Raw genomic sequence first — 18917 nt, 5'->3', positions numbered from 1 at the left:
TGTCTCCAGCGAGGTCACTCTGCCTCTTGGTCCCTCCGCTGTGCTCTGGTGCCAGAAAGCGCCCTTCCAGGCACAGCCTGGAGACAGTGTCTTCTGCTGGCCGGGTCTCCCTGGGGGTGGCAGGGCTGAGGGCTGCTGCTCCTCTGTGCTGATCCTCTGTGTCCCCCCCTCCACCACCAGATCCTTGTCCATATCGGCTTCCTGACGGAGGAGTCTGGGGACGTGTTCAGCCCGCGGGTGCTGAAGGGCGGGCCTCTGGGGGAGATGGTGCAGTGGGCAGACATCCTGGCTGCTCTCTACGTCCTGGGCCACGGCCTCCGGATCACAGTGTCCCTGAAGGAGCTGCAGAGGTGAGTGCCAGGGGAGCGGAGGGGAGGAAGGGGAGTCTGTCGTCCCCTAGGAGCTCTGGCTCCTGCTGTTGTCAGATGGTGACATTCCTAATTCCCTCCTCCAGCTGCTCAGTCTGCCTCCTGCCCTTCCGTCCTCAACGCTGATGCCTGGTCATTTGGGGGGATGCACCAAGGGAGTGTATTTGCATAGTGCTGTTCAAACAGGGTCCTGTTCTCCATCTCAGGGCTGACAGGGGTCTAGTGTTTGTGCTCAGGGACGGACCAATACTGGCTAGTGGAGTTGAGCCTTGTCATGCAGATGGGGTCCCCTCTGCCTGCTGTCCTGGTGGACTTGGTGCAGCCTCAGGGGTCCTCTTCTGGAACGGGGCTCCTTCCTGGGCCTGTTCTGGGGGTTGGGGGCCAGGAAGACCTGGAGGGTGGTGAGGTGGGCCGGCGATGCCTACCCCTTCCAGTGCTTGCCTTTCCAGGGTCCCTCGGATATTGTTGGAGGTGGGAGACTGGTGATTAGAGTGGGTAGGATTGTGTGTGTGTGTGTGTGTGTGTGTGTGTGTGTGTGTGTGATGAGGTTTATTTTAACCACTGTATCTCTGGGATGTAGAAACATGTAAGGTTTTTCTTTTATTTAATAATATTTATTATATGATATTTGATACATACAAAAATATACGTACCGTATGTCATGAAGTACAAGAATGGAGTGATCGCCCGTGATTCTGCCTCCACCTTTAGAATGAGAATATTACCAGGGCCCTCATGTTCGCCCGGGACTCCTCTTGCCCATCCCTCTGTCCTGCCCGCCAACCCCACCCCCACCCCCCCGCCCCGGCCCTGGAGGAAACCTGGAACTTGGACTTTGTGTTTATCATTCTTTGCTTTTTATTATTTATTTATTTATTTATTTTGGCTGGCCATGTGGCATGTGGGATCTTAGTTCCCTGACCAGGGATCAGACCCCGGCCCCTTGCAGTGAAAGCTCGGAGTCCTAACCACTGGACAGCCAGGGAAGTCCCTCTTTTGCTTTTTTACAAATTCATGTATCAATAAATAATATATTGTTTAGTTTTATTTTCATTTGGTTTGGAAGGCAGCTATGCTTACCACTATACCACCAACGCCCGCTTCATTTGGTTTGAACTCTGTAAAAATGACATCTGCTGTCTGTAGCCTCCAAGACTTGTTTTCTCCACCCATTATTAGTTTTTTTTTTTTTTTTTTTTGCGGTACGCGGGCCTCTCACTGTTGTGGCCTCTCCCCTTGTGGACCACAGGCTCCGGACGCGCAGGCTCAGCGGCCATGGCGCGCAGGCCCAGCCGCTCCACGGCATGTGGGATCTTCCCGGACCGGGGCACGAACCCACGTCCCCTGCATCGGCAGGCGGACTCTCAACCACTGCGCCACCAGGGAAGCCCCATTATTAGGTTTTAAAGATTTCTCCACACTGCTGCCTGTAGCTCTATTTCATTCATGTTAAGTGCTGTATGATATTCCATTGTGTGAGTGTACCGTAATTGATCACTTCTTCCTGTCTGTGGACATTTTCCCCTGTTTTTACAAGTTATTATTTTTTTTAAATTTTATTTATTTTTTTGGCTGCATTGGATCTTTCGTTGTGTGGTCTTTCTCTAGTTGTGGCGAGCGGGGGCTACTCTTCATTGTGGTGCGTGGGCTTCTCACTACGGTGGCTTCTCTTGTTGCGGAGCACAGGCTCTAGGCATGTGGGCTTCAGTAGCTGCAGCACACGGGCTCAGTAGTTGCAGCCTGCGGGCTCTAGAGCACAGGCTCAGTAGTTGTGGCGCACGGGCTTAGTTGCTCTGCTTCCTGTGGGATCTTCCCAGACCAGGGATCGAACCCGTGTCCCCTGCATTGGCAGGCGGAGTCTTAACCACTGCACCACCAGGTGCACCAGGGGAGTCCTTTACAAGTTATTTTGAATGATGCTGTGGTGGACATTTTGTACATGTCACCTGGTGTCCCTGGGTCAGAGTTTCCCTTGGGTATAGACTGAGTTTTTTCTTTGGTATAGACTTTGGTGCACAGTTGCTGGGACTTAGGGTGTCTGAAAATTCAGCTTGACAAGAAAATGCCAACTGTTTTCCTAAGTGACTGTACCAGTCCAGTCCTACCGTGTGTAGGTTCCCAGTGGGATCCATTCTTACCCGCATTTAGTGTTATTGGACTTTCTCATTAGGGGTGTGGAGTGGTATTGTAATATCTTGTTATGGTCTTAACTTGTATTCCCTGACAACGGATGAGGCTGAGCAGTTTGTTATAGTTTTGGCCCTCCTTCTTTCCTCTTGATGGAATGCCACTTCATGTCATTTGCTCACTTTTCTGCCGCGTTGTTTATCTTTTCCATATTGAGTTGGAGGAGTTCTTTATATATTATGGGTATAAATCCTGTGTATATTATATGTGTTTTAAAATCTTCTAAGACTAATTTGTGGCTTGTCTTTGTAATTTCTTTATGGTCTTTTGTTTTGTTTTAAGGAACAGAAGGTCTTAATGTAATCAAAGTTATCAAATATTTTCTTTACGGCTTGGGATTTTGTGCTTGGTGAATTTCTATTCCTTTCACTGGCATTGGGATAAGATTTTCTTAACTTTGTGCCAGGGCATAATTAAGGAAGGCCTCTGAGTTGTCTGCCTGCAAATGAACTTTTCTCCATCAACCCATTAACTTACTCTCAGGTGGTTTTTTTTTTTTTTTTTTGCAGTACACGGGCCTCTCACCGTTGTGGCCTCTCCCGTTGCGGAGCACAGGCTCAGCGGCCATGGCTCACGGGCCCAGCCGCTCCGCGGCATGCGGGATCCTCCCGGACCGGGGCACGAACCCGTGTCCCCTGCATTGGCAGGCGGACTCCCAACCACCGCGCCACCGGGGAAGCCCTCAGGTGGTTTTCAAGCTAGAATGTGATTCCTCTCCAGAGCCCTCCCACCAGCCAGATGGTCTGTTTGTTCTAGAAGTGTTTCTCTTTTTCTGATTGGCATTTTGTCCCGACCACGAGTGCTGATGCTCTGTAGCGTGGAAGTGTTGGAGAGAGGAGGATGCTGATGGGGACAGAGCCATCCACAATCCTAGGTCGACAGGGCCCAGGGAGCACTGGTCTCGGGCAGCTAATCAGCCTCTGCAGTTTTCCCCTGCGGCTTAAAGTCTGCCCGTGACTCAGGTAGAACTTCTTGTGACCTCAGTCGGAGAGAGAGTAGGGGGAGAGGGAGGCTGAGACTGGGATGTGCTTTGAAGGTTTACATCCCCATGGCTTGAAATTCACCCCTCTGGAGTCATCCTTTTAAGTTGATGCGCTTGTCTCCAGTAGGCCTAGTAAAGATGGAAAGTGTCTTCAGAGGGGAGCGGAACATGTGAGCGTGGATGTGGAAGAGGGTCTGCTTTGAGGGGGAGAAGGCGACAGGGACTGACGAAGGGGCTGCATGGTTGTGGCAACGTTGCGAAGCCCATCCCAGGTGTGTGTGTGGGGCAGCAGGTTCTGGGGGAGGAGGTGCCACCTTAAAATGGCACCTCTGCCCCATCTGTTTGAATGTAACCAGAGTGGGAAGGAGCTAGGCTGGGAGCTGTCCCTGTATGCCGGTGCTGAACCGTCAAACTAGCTACCCAGTGCTGGGAGAGGGAACCGGCACATCCCTGTGGCATTTTGTTGTCAGACAAGCTGTTCCCATCGTGCGGGCCGTTTCAGAGCGGTGTGCCCTCTCGCTGCCCACCAGAGCGCCCTGCTGCTCGCTGAGCTGTGCCCGGCCCTGATCCCTCTGATCAGAGGGCTCAGGAGATGCGTCTACACTGTGTGTGGAGCGCAGCACTGCAGAGGCAGCTAACATTTGCAAATAATGAAAAGAGGTATCTCTCCCTGGCCTCAAAGCTTCCTACGGGAAACTCAGATGGGGTGGGGTGGGGGGAGGAGGAGGGAGGAGGAAAGGGACCCGAGGTGTGGGACGCCAAAGAGGTCTTAGGCCACTTAGGATGGCACAGCCAGTGCTGTGGGAAGCCAGACCTGCCTCAGGCAGAACAGCAGGCAAGGGTCGGGGGACCCTTGTCCCCTGGGTCACCAGAGACCCCAAGATGCAGTGGGAAGAATCCTGGGGGTGGGGACTGTCCAGAGCCCTCATCCCAGACTCTGCCACATACAAGTCCTCTGTCAGTCTGAAGCATCCTTCGGTCAACACCACGGACCCAGCTCCACCTCGAGGGTTAGATGAATTCACGTTTATCAAACGGCGCTGAGCTGGATTCCTCCCTTCTGACTGTGCATCTTCTGGGGCCAGAGAGGTGAGAACTTCCTTCCTTTACTGATCCCTCAGGGAATGGGAAGGCTCCCGTGCATTTGTGACAGCCCAACATCACACTTAGAGGACCATCCTTCTGTGAGAGAGAGCAGGTTATGACAAGCCTCCCTAAGAGGCAGGAATTTAACTCAGTTGTTCTGCTTCTCAGCCCGTGCTGGGGTGTCTCCTCTTCCAACCTGGACCCTGAGTCCTTACCTGCCCAGAGTACTTCCTCTTCCTCTGGCCACTCTGGGCCCTGCTGGAGCTGAGCCTGTGGTCAGTGAGGTTGCTTTCGCCCATCACAGTGCCAGAGCAGTGAAGATGGGGGGTCACTGCACTTGGGAGGCCCTGAAAGTGAGGCCCTGGTGAAAAGTGCCAGAATCTGAAATATGCCCCTGCTGCCATTTCTTTCACTCCACACATGCACCCACATACGTGCATGCACGCCCCTGTGCACAACCACACATGCACACCCTTGTATGTGCACACCCCACGCATGCACACCCCTGCACACGGGTGCATGCCTCCACACCCATGCAAACACACACCCTTGCACATGGACACGCACATACCCTTGTGCATGACATGCAGCCCATGGCACACTCATGTACACACATGCACACAGGCACACCCCCAATGCACACACGCACACACCCCACAGAGAATCCATATCTTTCCACCAGTGTGTCGCTTCCTGCCAAGCCTGCACGGATCTGAAATTCCCAGAAGCAGGGGCTCTAGGGAGAGGTCGCCCCACCTCCGCTTTGCAGTGCGTTAAAGGGGCAGGCCCAAGGCTGTGCCCAGACAGCTCTGCCCTTGGCTCCCTGTGGGGCGTAGGTGCAAGCAAAGACTCTTGCTCAGACGTGGCAGAGCTGTGTAAACAGCTCAGTCACCTCAGGAAACAGTCTCAGGAAGACTCTTTCTAAGTCTGTTAGCAGGTACAATTTTTTTTTTTTTTTTTTTTTAGAAAGTGTCTCCTGACTTCTTTTAAATATATTTATTTATTTATTTTTAGCTGTGTTGGGTCTTCGTTTCTGTGCGAGGGCTTTCTCCGGTTGTGGCGAGCGGGGGCCACTCTTCATCGCGGTGCACGGGCCTCTCACTGTCGCAGCCTCTCTTGTTGTGGAGCACAGGCTCTAGATGCGCAGGCTCAGTAGTTGTGGCTCACGGGTCCAGTTGCTCCGCGGCATGTGGGATCTTCCCAGACCAGGGCTCGAACCCGTGTCCCCTGCATTGGCAGGCAGATTCTCAACTACTGTGCCAGGGAAGCCCTAGCAGGTACAGTTTAAAACAACTAAATGAATAAAAATTAAAAAAAAAAGAAAACCACCTTCCCGAGGAGACATAGCACACTTATATCTATAAAATTAACAGCCCCCGCTGTGTTGGAATTCGTTTCAGGTGGGAATTCTTAACCCTGGCTGTAGCCAAACTGCCTTAGAAATATACCGACCTTTGGGCCCACTCTTGGCGTCTCTGATTTAATTGATCTGGGGTGGCGCCGGGTATCAAGTCTTCAGAGCTCCCCCAGGCAATCTATGATCTAATGAGCAGTGACAGTTGGGAAGTAGAAAAGTTGAGGCTGTGGCTTTTCAACGCCCTCCGCCCCCCGAGTCTGGGTAACAGGATAGCTGTGGGGTTAGGACATTGCAGAATGTGTGCACGGTCCCGAGGAGCAGGATGAGGGCCTGGGGTAAGGGCTCAGCGCCTTAAAGATGTGCGGATTCCTCCCGAGCCTGCATTTGCACACTCAAAAGCACCAATGTTACCCTTGGTTGCAGGGTCGGGGTCAAGTGGAGGGGCAGGCCAGGCAGGTACTCCTTGGAGGTGGCTCAGGTAGTGGGGCCTCTCGCAGCTCACCCAGGACGTCCGTGCGAACCTCGGCCCTGGAATGTACTTCATGCGTCGCCCTTTCCTGGATGTACTTCTCCCTGGTGACAGCTGTCGGCTGGGGCTATGCGCTCCTCAAACTGATTCTTTGCTGGGACCACCCAGACGCTGCATAAGTGCAGGCCTTTCCTTGAGTGGAGATTAAAATACGGATGGGATTTAGTTGGCTAAAGTTGCCATAACAAAGTACCACAGACTGGGGGGCGGTTTAAACAACAGAAGTGTATTGTCTCCTAGTTCTGGAGGCCGGAAGTCCGAGATCAAGGTGTTGGCAGGGTTGGTTGGTTCTGAGGGTGTGAAGGAGGCCTGTCTCAGGCCTCTCCCATAGCTTCTGGCAGTTGTTGGTGATCTTTGGCGCTGGTTGGCTTGTGGAAGCATCACCTCCATCTTCGCCTTTATCTGCACATGGCATTCTCTCTGTGTATGTGTCTGGGTCCAACTTGCCCCTTCTTATAAGGACACCAGTCATATCAGATCAGTACCTACACTAATGACCTTATTTCAACTTGGTCACCTTTGTAAAAGCTCTACCTCCATATAAGGTCATATTCTGAGGTTTTGGGGGCTAGGACTCCAAAATATGATTGACAGGGGGTGCACAATGCAACCCATAACAAGATGGTGACCATTTGAACCTAGAAAGGGGTTGTGGGCAGAGATACCATTGAATACAGGCATGGCACTGCCATGGGTTCTGTGGGAGGTGGGATCATCCGGGAGCCCCGTCTCCCAGCCTTGTGGAGCTGTTCCATGCAGGCGGCACCGGGGTAATGTGAAAACAGGTCAACGGGATGTGAAGCTAATCCGAATTCTGAGAGTCGCAGCTTGGGTCCTGCCATAGTACGTCTCCCTGGGCTGGCAAAATGCCCCGCGTGGGGAAGACAGCAGGACAGAGACGCCGCCTGTACATTTGTTGTAGTTTATTCACAGATGTTCACGGCAGCTGTCTTGGCCACTGACTCAATGACGAGGCTGGACGGATGAGCCGCTTTTCTCTGCTCCTCGTGTTTTGGTGTTTTAATTAACCGACTCACTGGAGTGATGTTTGGGGCAATGCACAGAATCTGCATCTGGCTTTGCTGCTGCAAGTTGTTTCCGGGGTGAGAGCGCTGGTGTGCAGGGACAATGGGCCCTGATCAGACTGCAGCTTGGGCATGTCAGACAGTCCCGCCCATGCCTTGCACGTGAGACGGGAGGAGAGATGAAGCCAGAGCTCCCGTCAGCTGCATCTGAGACATCCTCCTGGATGCCCGGATCCACGGTGGGCATTTTAAAGTGAAGCCTTTCCCTTCCTGCCTGCCCAGAATCGGCTGTGCTCATCCATTTTATTTGCATAATTTCAAGCATCATTAATAGTACATTGACATGAGGAAAAATTACCAAGCTCTTCCTCCCTCCATGAGTGAAATTGGGTTTAGTAGAAAATTAGTTGACTTAACTGGAAAATAATGAAAGTTTGAGAGGAGAATGTTTAAATAAGGAGGATGAGGATGGGAAGCTCGGCTGTGTAGCCCTGGCCCCTGTGGAAATCGGTCTCCTGGCATTTTTGTTTGTTCAAGGGAAATACTGGGGAGGGTCCCTGGAGAATGACGAAGGCAGCGACCACATCCTGTCCCTCGTGCTCAGCCCAGCTTGACCAAGCTGCAGCCAGTAAACCCTCTGAGGAGCCAGTCCAGGCAGGCCTCAGGGTTTGAACCCATTCAGATCTGTCTGTGACTGGCTCAAACTGGCCTGAACTAGCCAGCTTAAGGCAGCCACTGGGGGGATGGTGCTGCCATTCTCTGGAGTGGGGGGAGGGGAGAGAAGAGAAAAGCACTGATTTTGGGGGGCACATGGGGAAGACCTTGAATTTGGGTTTAGACACGTCGAATTAGAGGTGCCCACGTGGAGGCAGCTGAGTGATGGGCTGCGGGGGCTCAGAATGGAGACGGAGTCTCGGCAGCCGCTGGTAACTGAACACAAGCATGAATAAAATTGCCAAGTGATAGGGGAAGAGGCCTGAGAGCAAAGCCTTAAGAAACAGCAACACTGAAAGGCTTCTTGGGGAGAGAGGTGCTGGCAGAGGGATTGAGAAGGAGTGGGCACCCATGGAGAAGATGCTTCTAGAAGGAGGGTGTGGCCAATGATGTCACATCTCACAAAAACTAAGAAGGAGACTGAAAAATGTCCACAGCATTTGGTCACATGGGCGTCATTGTCGACCCTAGAAAGAGCCATTTTGGTTGAGTTGTGGGTACAGAAGCCAGAAATTTGTGGGTTGTGGAAGGAGGGGGCTGCTGAGGAAACCAGCAGCAAGTTAGGTTCTTCTCCAAGGAGTTGAGCTGTGAGCGGGAGGAGAGAGAAAGAGAAGTGGGGGGACAGTGGAGTTGTAGATGGTGTGTGAGTTTCTTGGGGCTGCTGAAACAAAGTACTGCAAACTGGGGGATTATTGTCTTCCAGTTCTGGAGGCCAGAAGTCCGAAATCAAGGTGTCGGCAGGGTTGGTTCCTCCAGAGGCTGGTGGAAGACTGCTCCATGCCTCTTCTAGATGCTGGGAGCCTCAGGCTTTCCTCGGCTTGTAGATGTCTGTCTTCTCCCAGTGTCTTCACACCATCTTCCTTCTATTGTGTCTGTCTCTGTGTCCAATTTCCCCTTCTTGTGAGGGCAATAATGACCTCACCTGAACTTGACCATCTGCAAAGACCATTTCCAAATGAGTCACATCCCAGATACTGGGGTTAGGACTTCAACATCTTTTGGGGAGAATACAATTCAACCCATAACAGAGGTTTACATGTTTATTTTTCAAGATGGGAGAGTTGTAAGCATGTTTAAATGCTGGTGTGAAGGAACCAGAAAAAGGAGGAATTGAAGCTACAGGAGGGAAGATAGTATCATGCATAGTGGCCCAAGAGGATGGCCCCCAGGAGGAAGGAGAAGAGGGCGGGATGTGGTGGGGGTACCGATGGGGCTACAGGGATGGAGGCAGGGGTTGGAGCATGCCCACTGATGCTTTTGATTTTATCTTTGATGTAGGAGGGATGAACATCTGCTGGGAGTGAGGTGGAGGGGGCGGGAGGTGTGAGGAGAGTGGACAAGACCAGAACACCCTGAAGGCCGCCCTGGATTTGTGATGTGTTAGCCCTTAACAAAGAGATTTCAACCAAATACGGCAAAATCTTATGACTGGACAAGGCTGGGAAGCGGGAGCATAGATACTCATTATATCATTGTATTATTTTCTATAACTTTCTGGATGCTCGAAATATTTTATTGTTCAATTCGAACAGGGGAGGAAGAGCTGCATCCAGCATCTGCTTGGCACTTAGCAGACCCTGTACACAGTGGTTCTTTCTCCCCCACCTATTCCCACAGGAGGCATGAGAGGCAAATGACTAATTTACACTAAAACACTGCATCCCCTCCCTCTCCCTTCTGGTTTGTTTATTTGTTTTTTTGGCTGTGCCGCATGGCTTGCAGGATCTTAGTTCCCCAACCAGGGATCAAACCCGTGCCTCCTGCAATGGAAGCGTGAAGTCCTAACCACTGGACCGCCAGGGAATTCCCGCCTCTCCCTTCTTTTGCCTTCTTCCTCCTTGGGTTCCAAGGAGGCATTTAAATCTGCGTAGCGGGATCGTGTTCGGTGTAGCTGAACACCGAGGAAGATGAGGGCCTCTGCTGCTGGGGGCCCAGAGCCTCGCTGGTCCCTGCGCTTCATCCTTCCCCGGGATCCAGGAGGGATGATTCCCTGTACCTCCCCCTCCACGCTGCTCTGAGCCACAAAGAGTGGGAGTCTGTCTCTTGCAAACCAAGGCCCCTAAGCCTTGACCTTGGCCCGTAAGTGTGACCTCACGGATGTAGTGGCCGAGGCGCCTTTTCCAGCTCCGGCCTGGTCGACATTGGGGCTGGAGGTTGCAAAGGAGGAACGATTTAAAAGAAATCACAGGCCCTCAGGAAAGGTCCGTGCAACCCAAGTGGGGTGGGGAGAACTTGGGGGGAGTCAGAGAAGAAATGAAGAGAGGGCTGGCTTCTGAAGGCTTTTGAAGGAAGGGTAAGGAGGTGGGATTCCTTCTGGGGGGGCGGTGGGAGGGATGCATCAGTACATCTTCATCAAACCTGAGGAGCCATGGGTTCTTGTAAACAGAGGTGGGGTCCTGAGCAAGAGGAGGTCTTGTCCCATGGCGGCTGGAGAGGAAGAAGGCAGACAGTGGGATGAACTTCCTGGAGACTGAAATGCCCCTCGACAGGAGGGATAAAACTCCACTGCTCTGGGCTCAGAGCAGGGGCAGGGCCGGCCTGGGACTCCTTTTATTCCTAGTGAAGCTGGCAGAAGCATAGGATGGTACAAATAACCCCTGGCACTCCTTCTGACTTCCCTGAAATCATAAAAGGGCTCTGGTCAAGGGAGGATTTATCTTGGGAGCCAGACTGTGCTTTCCTCGGCTGTTCAGGAACGGACGCAGATTACCCTATGGTTCGTGGCGGCGCTCCAGGGCTGTGTCTTTCCTTTAACCCAAGTCCCCCACGGGGCTTGTTCCAGTGGGATTGAGAGCAGAGCCTCACCCATCTTTGTTTCCTCCATGGGTTGGTTCCCCACAAAGGTCTGTGGGACTGGATAGAACAGCGAGAGCCCCTAGGACCTGAGAATCCCCGGAAAAACTGAAAACCAACATCCCAGTGGCAGGCCCCACCCCAGAGCGAAGAGGTGGCACCTCTGGGACTGACCTGGCCGTCAAGAGCCAACACGGGCTTCAGTGACCCTAACCTGCACCCGGGCCTGAGAGCCACCTTCACTGAAATCCTGGCTTGGATGAGAGAAGCCTTGATTCGTGCTCAGCATTCACATGCGTTGTTACATAAATGGGGGAAGGAGGCAGGGGACAGCCAGAGGGATGTGTTCCCGGGCCCGGCGGCCCCCAGCGAGCTGGAGGAATGAGTCTGTCGTTTCATCCAGCTCTCCTGGGAGCAGCAGCCATATTTTTAGCCCTGAGTTTGCTTACTAGGAGGGAACGCTGGGGAAGAAAGTGTCGGCCTTGGACCACAGGCCCAATGCAGGCCGCCCAGTGCAGCCGCCCAGTTCCATTTCCGAATCCTCCTGCCTGTGTTTCCTTTGGGCTTTGGCTAAGGAGTGGCTTTTGCTTTGAACTCCCTTTTCCACTGAGCTCTGACTCCACTGGGGACCTGACCGTTCTCTTTAGCTGTGATCCCTGACCCTCCGAGGGCACTGGGACACCTGCCTTTTCAGGAGACAGAAGCTGCGGGTGAGCCCATCATGAGGGCTTCAGCTCACGCTGGGCAAGGGAAGAAAACCCTTCAGGAGAATTTAATTCCTTCCTTGTTAGTGATCCTAACCTACCTGCTAAAGCAGCTCGTTAGAAGCCCAGTTAACTTTCTGGGTTTATTTCTCTGTGGTCCTCACGCTCTGGGGATGGGGCGGCAGCCGCTCTAACAATGGCCGTGAGAGAGAGACGGGGTCAATGCCTTAGTGCTCAGGGGGTGGGCACCGGACGGGGTCAGAGGGCTAGCAGGCCCCAGAGGAGACAAAGGTCCTGGGCTGCCCAGGCGGGGTGCTCCCAGTAATGAGATGGATCCAGGGAAGCTGAAGTTCCCCATGGGCACTTCGCGCCTGGAGACAAAGATCTTTGAGCGCTTTGTAAGGATTCTTTTTAATTAGGTCCATCCCACACAGAGAAGACAGAGAGAGAGAGAGAGAGAATAGTTTGTTCCAGAATTTGAGCACTACCTGGAGAGATTATTTCTAGCCACAGCCCAAAGGCACAGGGAGAAATAAAACCGGAGAATTTTTAGCCTAGAAGGAACCGTGGAGATTTGTCCATGTATCATGGAATGGGAGTGGAGGTGGACACCAGAGCGATTCTGTGTCTGTGCAAGGTCACCCAGCAAGGTCCCTGGAGCTTACACCCAGGGATGCTCTTCACGTGTAGAACTCAGCATTTTGATTCCTAGCTGAGGTTTTTGTTTTCTTTTGGGTGTAGATTATATTTTTTCTCTGCCTTGTCCCATTTACCCATTCACCTTTTGATCTTTTAGCAAAGAGTAACAGGCATCCTGCTCTGGCTATTTGCTGAGCCCCTACATTGTGGGGGGCCCTGGAGAAGATGGGGACAGGGGTGCCTTTGGGAGACAGAGTGCTGGGCGTGCACTTGCGCGTCTGGGCACGGACACTGTGAGTGTGGACAGTTTGGTTTTGGCTCTTTAAAAAAAATTGTAGTAAAGTACATACAACGTAAAATTTACCATCTTAACTGGGTGAGGTTCAGTAACGTTAGGTTTGTTCACGTGGTTGTACAACCATCCCCACCATCCATCTCCAGAGCCTTTTCCTCTTCCCAGACTGAAACGGTCCCCATTAAACCCTAAGTCCCCATCCCCCACTGCCCCTGACAGATTGGCTTTCAAGGATGGATTAATCTGGGTTGGGCACTGGGACCAGATGACGAGGTGACCTGTAGAAAGGCTTTTTTCCCCTAGATCACTCCTTCCCCCACCCCCTTCATCTGTATTTGGACTCCCACTCAGGTGGCCTGGGGACATTTGGAAATTCATTCCAACCACCCAATTTGGCAATTCCACAGAAACTTCCCAAGCGTTGAGGGTGGTAGTGGGCGGGCAGGGGAGGCTGAGTGGGTGCATCTGAAGTCCCTTCATGCTGAGAGGCTGCTTGTCCCCCTCTCACCAGGGCCATGGGGGTGGGGAGGCTCTATGAGCCCGTCCCGACGCAGCCCTGGGCTAAGAGTCGGAAGAGAAGTGAACTTGACATTGGAATTAGGAAAATGTCTGGACAGGGGCCTTTTGAGGAGTCAGCACAGAAGGTGGAATTGTACAGCTGAGCCTCCCTGGGCACCTTTGTCTGAAGGTTGTCAAGAGACAGCATTTTTCAATTCATGTCGCTGCTCCAACCAACCACTTAGAGTAAAATTGCCCATAAAAGTGAACTTAAATTACAAGTGATAAAACCACAGCCCCCTCTCCCCTCGGCTGACCCTCTGTGTTCTCCTTGGGACGAGCTCAGATTCCTTGTGACAAGAGTAATGAGGAAGCTTCAGACACATTTCCAGTGAAGTCACCGTAAATTGAAAATCTTTTTTTTCTAGGGCTGGGGGACTGTGGGTCTCCTCGTTAACTCCTCCTGGGAAGGGAACCTGCTGTATCTGGACCAATTTGTCTCTCATCCTCTTCTTCTTGCTGTGATGTCCTTTTGGGACCCGTGGGGCCACTTGTGTCCAGTCCAGACCAGGAGGCTACTCAGCTAATAACCCTCGGCGACGCCCATCAGCCCTGGGCTCCTCTCACTCACCCACCCCCTTTCTCCTAACATGCTTTTCTTGACCATATTTTCAACCTTTAAACCAGTTCTTCCAGGGGTGGGGGGAGGGCGGGATCCCCTGGCTCATTACCTTGTGAATTCGTTCATGAACACAACAGTACTTATTGGGTCAGATCCTGTCCCTGCTCTGGGCTTTCAAAGATAACCTGGCCCTGCCCTGGAGGGGTCCTGGTTGTGAGGAGGTGACTCAGGGCAGTGCAGAGGAATGGTAGGGAGGGGAGTGGGATGCTGGGGCAGGGGGATCGAGGGAGAAGGGCGTCTCACTCTGACCAGAGGTCCAAGGAGGGCTTCCTGGAGGAGGAGGCAAGGTTTGAGTCCAGGAACAGGAGGTGAGAAGTCTCTGGAAAGGATCAGATAGAGCCAGGGATGACTGACCAGGTTGACATCGTGGAAAGATCTCTCTAGAAAAGAGTCAGGCAAGAAAGGAGGGAGGCAGAATGGAGAGGAAATTATCTCAAGATTCTAGCTGAAAAATGACCGGGACCTTAAGTGAGGGGTGTGTGTGTTGGGCGTGGGGACGGGGTAAGGAGTTGCCAGACTTGGAAATTCAGAAGGTGAACCTGATGACTAAAGTAATAATAATCAATGGAACTTTCACTCTCCTTGCCCCACTTGATCCTACCAGGAACCCCGTGAGGTAGGCATTTTTATTTGTCTTTTGCTGATGAGAAAAATGAAATCCCTAGAGGCTTATGGCCCCTCCAAAGTTAGCAACAAAACTGGGACTGGGGCCCAATCTCTGCTAGCAGCCCGGGGCTCCAATTTCAGGATGTCACTGTGGTCCAGTGACCCACCATTGTGCTGTCTGATGCCCGGTGGCCCTGGGGAGGAAGGAGAGCTCAGTGAGTGGGAGTGTGGGTGCTGGAGCCCACTGCCTGGGTTCCAATCCCAGCTCCATGCCTTCCTGGCTGTATGATCCTGGGTAAATGACTAAACCTCTCTGTTTCCTAATCTGTAAAGAGGGGAGCAGGATGGGAATGGGTCTGATCTCATCGGGTAGTTGCCCAGATGAAAGGAATTGAAGAATTGATGAGTTGAAAGCACGTAGAATGGTGCCTGTGTTCAAAATGGTAGCCATGAAGGTGAGGAAGACGACACAGGCTCTAGGAAGTCAGTGTGGGGTCATTTTCCCAGGAGAGGGCTGTGACTTGCTCATCTGGCCTCTCAGTGGCCCTGGTGTCTGGGGCTGGGGCCAGGGTTGAGGCAACCAAAGGAAGCCTCCATGACTCTGTTGGCACCACCCATGGCCACAGAGGGACAACACGTTGCCTGGTAACCAGCCGGAAAGGCAGTGTGGGAAAATCAAGCATGCGACTGGTGCAGGTAGCAGCAACTAGACCCACCTACGGTTTATATTTTCAGAATCGTCTTAATTTTCCCAGACCCAGATTCCGTGAGGGAGGAGCAGCCACCCGCTTCCTCACTTCTGCAAGAGGAATCATCACCTTGTCTTTCTATTTGTGGTTCTCAATTGAGTGGAGGAAGTGGGGAGGGGGACCAGGGTCTGTCCTAAACCCGGAGGTTCTATAGCCCAGGACAAAAATGATGCTCCATCTGACTGGAGGACTTTGGGGTGTGAGAGACAGCCACACTGGAAAGAAAACAGGGATCCTACAGAGGAGAATGTAAAACCTGCTCGACACTTAAAAATACCACCAAATATTTCATGAAGTCTCCAGGTTGTGGGAACTGTTCCCTGTGATGGCTCCAGACCCCTGGGGTCCTGGGCTTATTCCCCTTTGCTTTCTGAGTAATTCAGCAAAAAAGCCGAAGAAGCACGCCCTGCCTTAGAAGCCCTGGGTTTGAGAATCCTGTGTGGCCGTCTGGTTGGAAAGGGACTCATTGGAGGGTTGGACGGGTGGAGACGGGGGTGGGGGGGTGCTTGGCCATTTTTAAGTTTATAGATAAGAAATGGGGAGAAAATGGTTATAAGATTTTTGCACTCCTCTCTCCCCACTTAGCAGCAAAGGTTCTACCACTGGGGGAGCCAGCGTGGGGAAGCTGAGTGAGGCTGGGTGCACTGGCTGGGGGAGGGCATGCCCTTCTCTGCCAGCCACAGACCAACCCCTGATGCCTTGATCCCCGTCGCCCGAAGCTCCCCTTGACATCTTTCCATCATGGCCTTGTCATCAGGTTGTCATAAACATCGCTGAAAAGGCCGCGTTAGGGCAGTTTGCTCAGGGGACAGTGTTTACTGAGCCTCTGTGTGTGTCTTGCTGAATGTGAGCAAGGTAGTGCAGAGGCGTCCAGGTGCTACTTCTCCACATGGCTTGAATTGTCTCAAGGAGCCGGAGATACGACCCAGGGAACTGATGATAACTGTGGCCTTTTGCCATGTGGATCCCTGAAGGGGCTCACTGGGAGGTCTCATGGATGCCTTCCAGCATCTGGACCACGAATCCAAGGGAGGCGGGAATGGGGGAGGTGGGCAGCTGCTGGAGGGCTTCCCTGGGGGCCGACACTACTCTCTGCCTGGCTTAGCCGCTCAGTACAGACTTACTGAGTCATTCATCTAAAAGCCCCATCATCTCTGCAGGGGGTGTGTAGTCAGGCTTAGCAAAGGCTCCCGGATGGTGGGCAGGGGCATCCAGGACAAAGTTCACGCTGGCACTGTGGGGGCCAGGCAGGGGGCTTTGAGCCTGTCTCCAGGGAGGTGGACTGGGCAGATGGGAGGCCGTGTCCTCCAGGCTCCAGTGAGATGATCCAAAGTCTCCACCCTGGGTCACCAGTGGCAGCCCTGTTCCCATATGAAAGCCTGCAAGTAAGTGACCCAGCAGGCAGGGTCTGCCTGTGGGGCAGGGCTAGCCATCTCCGTGGGCCAGGGGCCAGTCAGCAGAGCAGGATTATATCTTCTGAGGCACAGGTTTGGGGACCCTTCAGCTCCTAACAAATGCTGAAGCTGTGCTGAGGACCTCGGCGGGTGTTTATGGCACTTTGTGAACACTGGGTAAAGGTGCCCCCTCTGGGTGGACACAGCCCTGCAGCGGTCAGGTTTGTGCAAATTAACAGAAGGTGCTCCTTCCTTCTGGCAGGTAGCCCAGGCCAGGTACAGTCTTGGCAAGCTAGCCGGGGCTGGATCTCAGTCCCATCTGCCCCTCGTTGGAGTCTCTTGTGCAGTGAAAAACCTATACAACCGTACATGGCTGCCCTGTTTGCTTCCTCTCCAAGAGTTCGTCAGGATTCATGCACTGACCTCACTTTCCTTTACAGTGTTCTCCCCGCCACTTATTCTGGGCTATAGGAACCACGGTGGGCTTCAGGTTCCCCCAGCGCAAGCCTGTTTGGGAAGAGGGGTTTTTGCTGTCTGTGGGTCCCTCTCGGGGCTCAGACTCTGAAGGGTTCTTCTCTCAGTAACTTAGGGGTGCCGCCAGGCCGGGGGAACTGCCCGCTCACCATGCCCCTGCCTTTCGACCTCATCTACACCGACTACCACGGCCTGCAGCAGATGAAGCAGCACATGGGACTCTCCTTCAAGAAGTACCGGTGAGAGGGCAGCGGGATGGTGGTGATGGCCCACGGCAGCCCCCGGGGTCTGGCTGCCGTCTGGTCCCAGCTGGTGGGGGATTGCACCTTCCCAGGTTCCGCGGTGGAGAGAAGGCTCCCCTCCCCCGCTGCCTTCCTTCTCTGACAGCTCTGCCTTCTGACTAAGGCTGACTCAGATGACAATTAATAGACCACAGCCAGGCGATCCAGGCCCCTGTGCTGCTGGACAGGCTGGGGGGCAGGGTCAGAGCTGACCCAGATGGAGGGGGCAGAGGAATTGCAGGGAGCGGTGGAGGGGAACAAGGCAGGTAACGGGGCGTGACCTCTGTGCGTGGGGACGCAGCAGCCCCCTCCCCCTCCCTCCTCCACCCCACCCCCTCCGGGGCAGGAGGAAGGCCAGTGCCATAGCTCTGGCTCTCTGCAGCCAGCCGGGTACGGGGTTTAATTTAGCACAGAGGGCCCTGCTATTTATTACGTTTGCTCTAGTCTCATTGACTATCCCACACGATTTTATTAGGGAACAGGCAGCGTTATTGCTTTTATTATTAATGCGTGTTCTCCATGCACTGGGGGCCTCTTCCTGCCATCCCCGCCTCTTCTGGGGGAGGAGTGCCGACCTCAGCAGTCCGGACCATTCTGGGTCACCGGCAAGGACTCTGGGTGAGGGAACTCCTTGTAGGGGCGTCTGAGTCTCAGCGGTTTTCTTCAGGTGCCCACCCCGGGGTGGCCCAGATGGAGGGAGAGGTTCTGGGCTTTGGCCCATTGACAGCAACCTCAGTGGGCCAAAGGGTGGGACAGAGCCTCCACCGGCTGGGAGGCCCACCTGAAGGAGCCACCCTTGCAGGAGACTTTGAGGCACGATGGGCACGATGGGCACGATGGGCCCGTGGCAGTGGCTGGTCCCCCTGAGGCCCTGCTCTTCTGCGTCTCAGCCCAGATAACCCAGGCACATCCTGCAGGTGTCAGGCTCCTGGGCAGAGGGACTGTGGACTCCCTGCCCAGGAAAGTAGAAATCGTACAAGTGATCCCTGGGGCAGTGGGGAGGGATCCCATTCCAGGCTGGGCCTCCCCTTCTAGGCTCCCTTGGGGCTTCTGTAAAAACTAACGGTTTCTGAGTTAGTGGTCCCTGGTTCAGGTGTATCACTAAGACCCTGAGACAGTTATCCCCATTTCACTGATGGGGAAGCTGACCCAGAGAGGTTAAGGCACTTGCCTGTGGTCACACAGCCAGCTACTGTCTGAGCCCAAGCCCTGACCACACATCACACTATCCTGACCAGCCACCTTCGGGTTACAGAGCCCACGGCTGGCACAGTCCTAGCCCAGGGAGACACAGGGAGGTTGGTGACCCTGGTTCCTGATCCCGGGGGGGTGGACAGGTGCCGCATCCGAGTCATAGACACCTTCGGGACAGAACCTGCGTACAACCACGAGGAGTACGCCACGCTGCACGGCTACCGGACAAACTGGGGCTACTGGAACCTCAACCCTAAGCAGTTCATGACCATGTTCCGTGAGTGTCCGGCCGTTGGGAGGCGGTGGGGGCCTCTCCGAGGTGGCCCGGGAGGAGGCAGGTCCCATTCCTTCCTCTCCTTC

General features: G+C 53.5%; 1 protein-coding gene across 2 annotated transcripts in view; it reads left to right on the top strand.

The window, feature by feature from the left end:
• MGAT5B (alpha-1,6-mannosylglycoprotein 6-beta-N-acetylglucosaminyltransferase B) overlaps positions 1-18917 on the top strand; it is a 68300-nt gene that overhangs the window by 28012 nt on the left and 21371 nt on the right. For both annotated transcript variants that reach the window (XM_060080921.1, XM_060080922.1), the window contains exons 8-10: positions 181-350; positions 17190-17321; positions 18701-18834. In XM_060080921.1, the coding sequence (XP_059936904.1) occupies positions 181-350; positions 17190-17321; positions 18701-18834 (436 nt within the window). The remainder of the gene's footprint in view (positions 1-180; positions 351-17189; positions 17322-18700; positions 18835-18917) is intronic.

The sequence above is a fragment of the Mesoplodon densirostris genome, chromosome 18, assembly GCF_025265405.1.
Source record: "Mesoplodon densirostris isolate mMesDen1 chromosome 18, mMesDen1 primary haplotype, whole genome shotgun sequence".
NCBI classification, from domain to species: Eukaryota; Metazoa; Chordata; class Mammalia; order Artiodactyla; family Ziphiidae; genus Mesoplodon; species Mesoplodon densirostris.
Note: the sequence above shows the minus strand (reverse complement) of the source record. Positions and strands in the feature narration are given on the sequence as shown.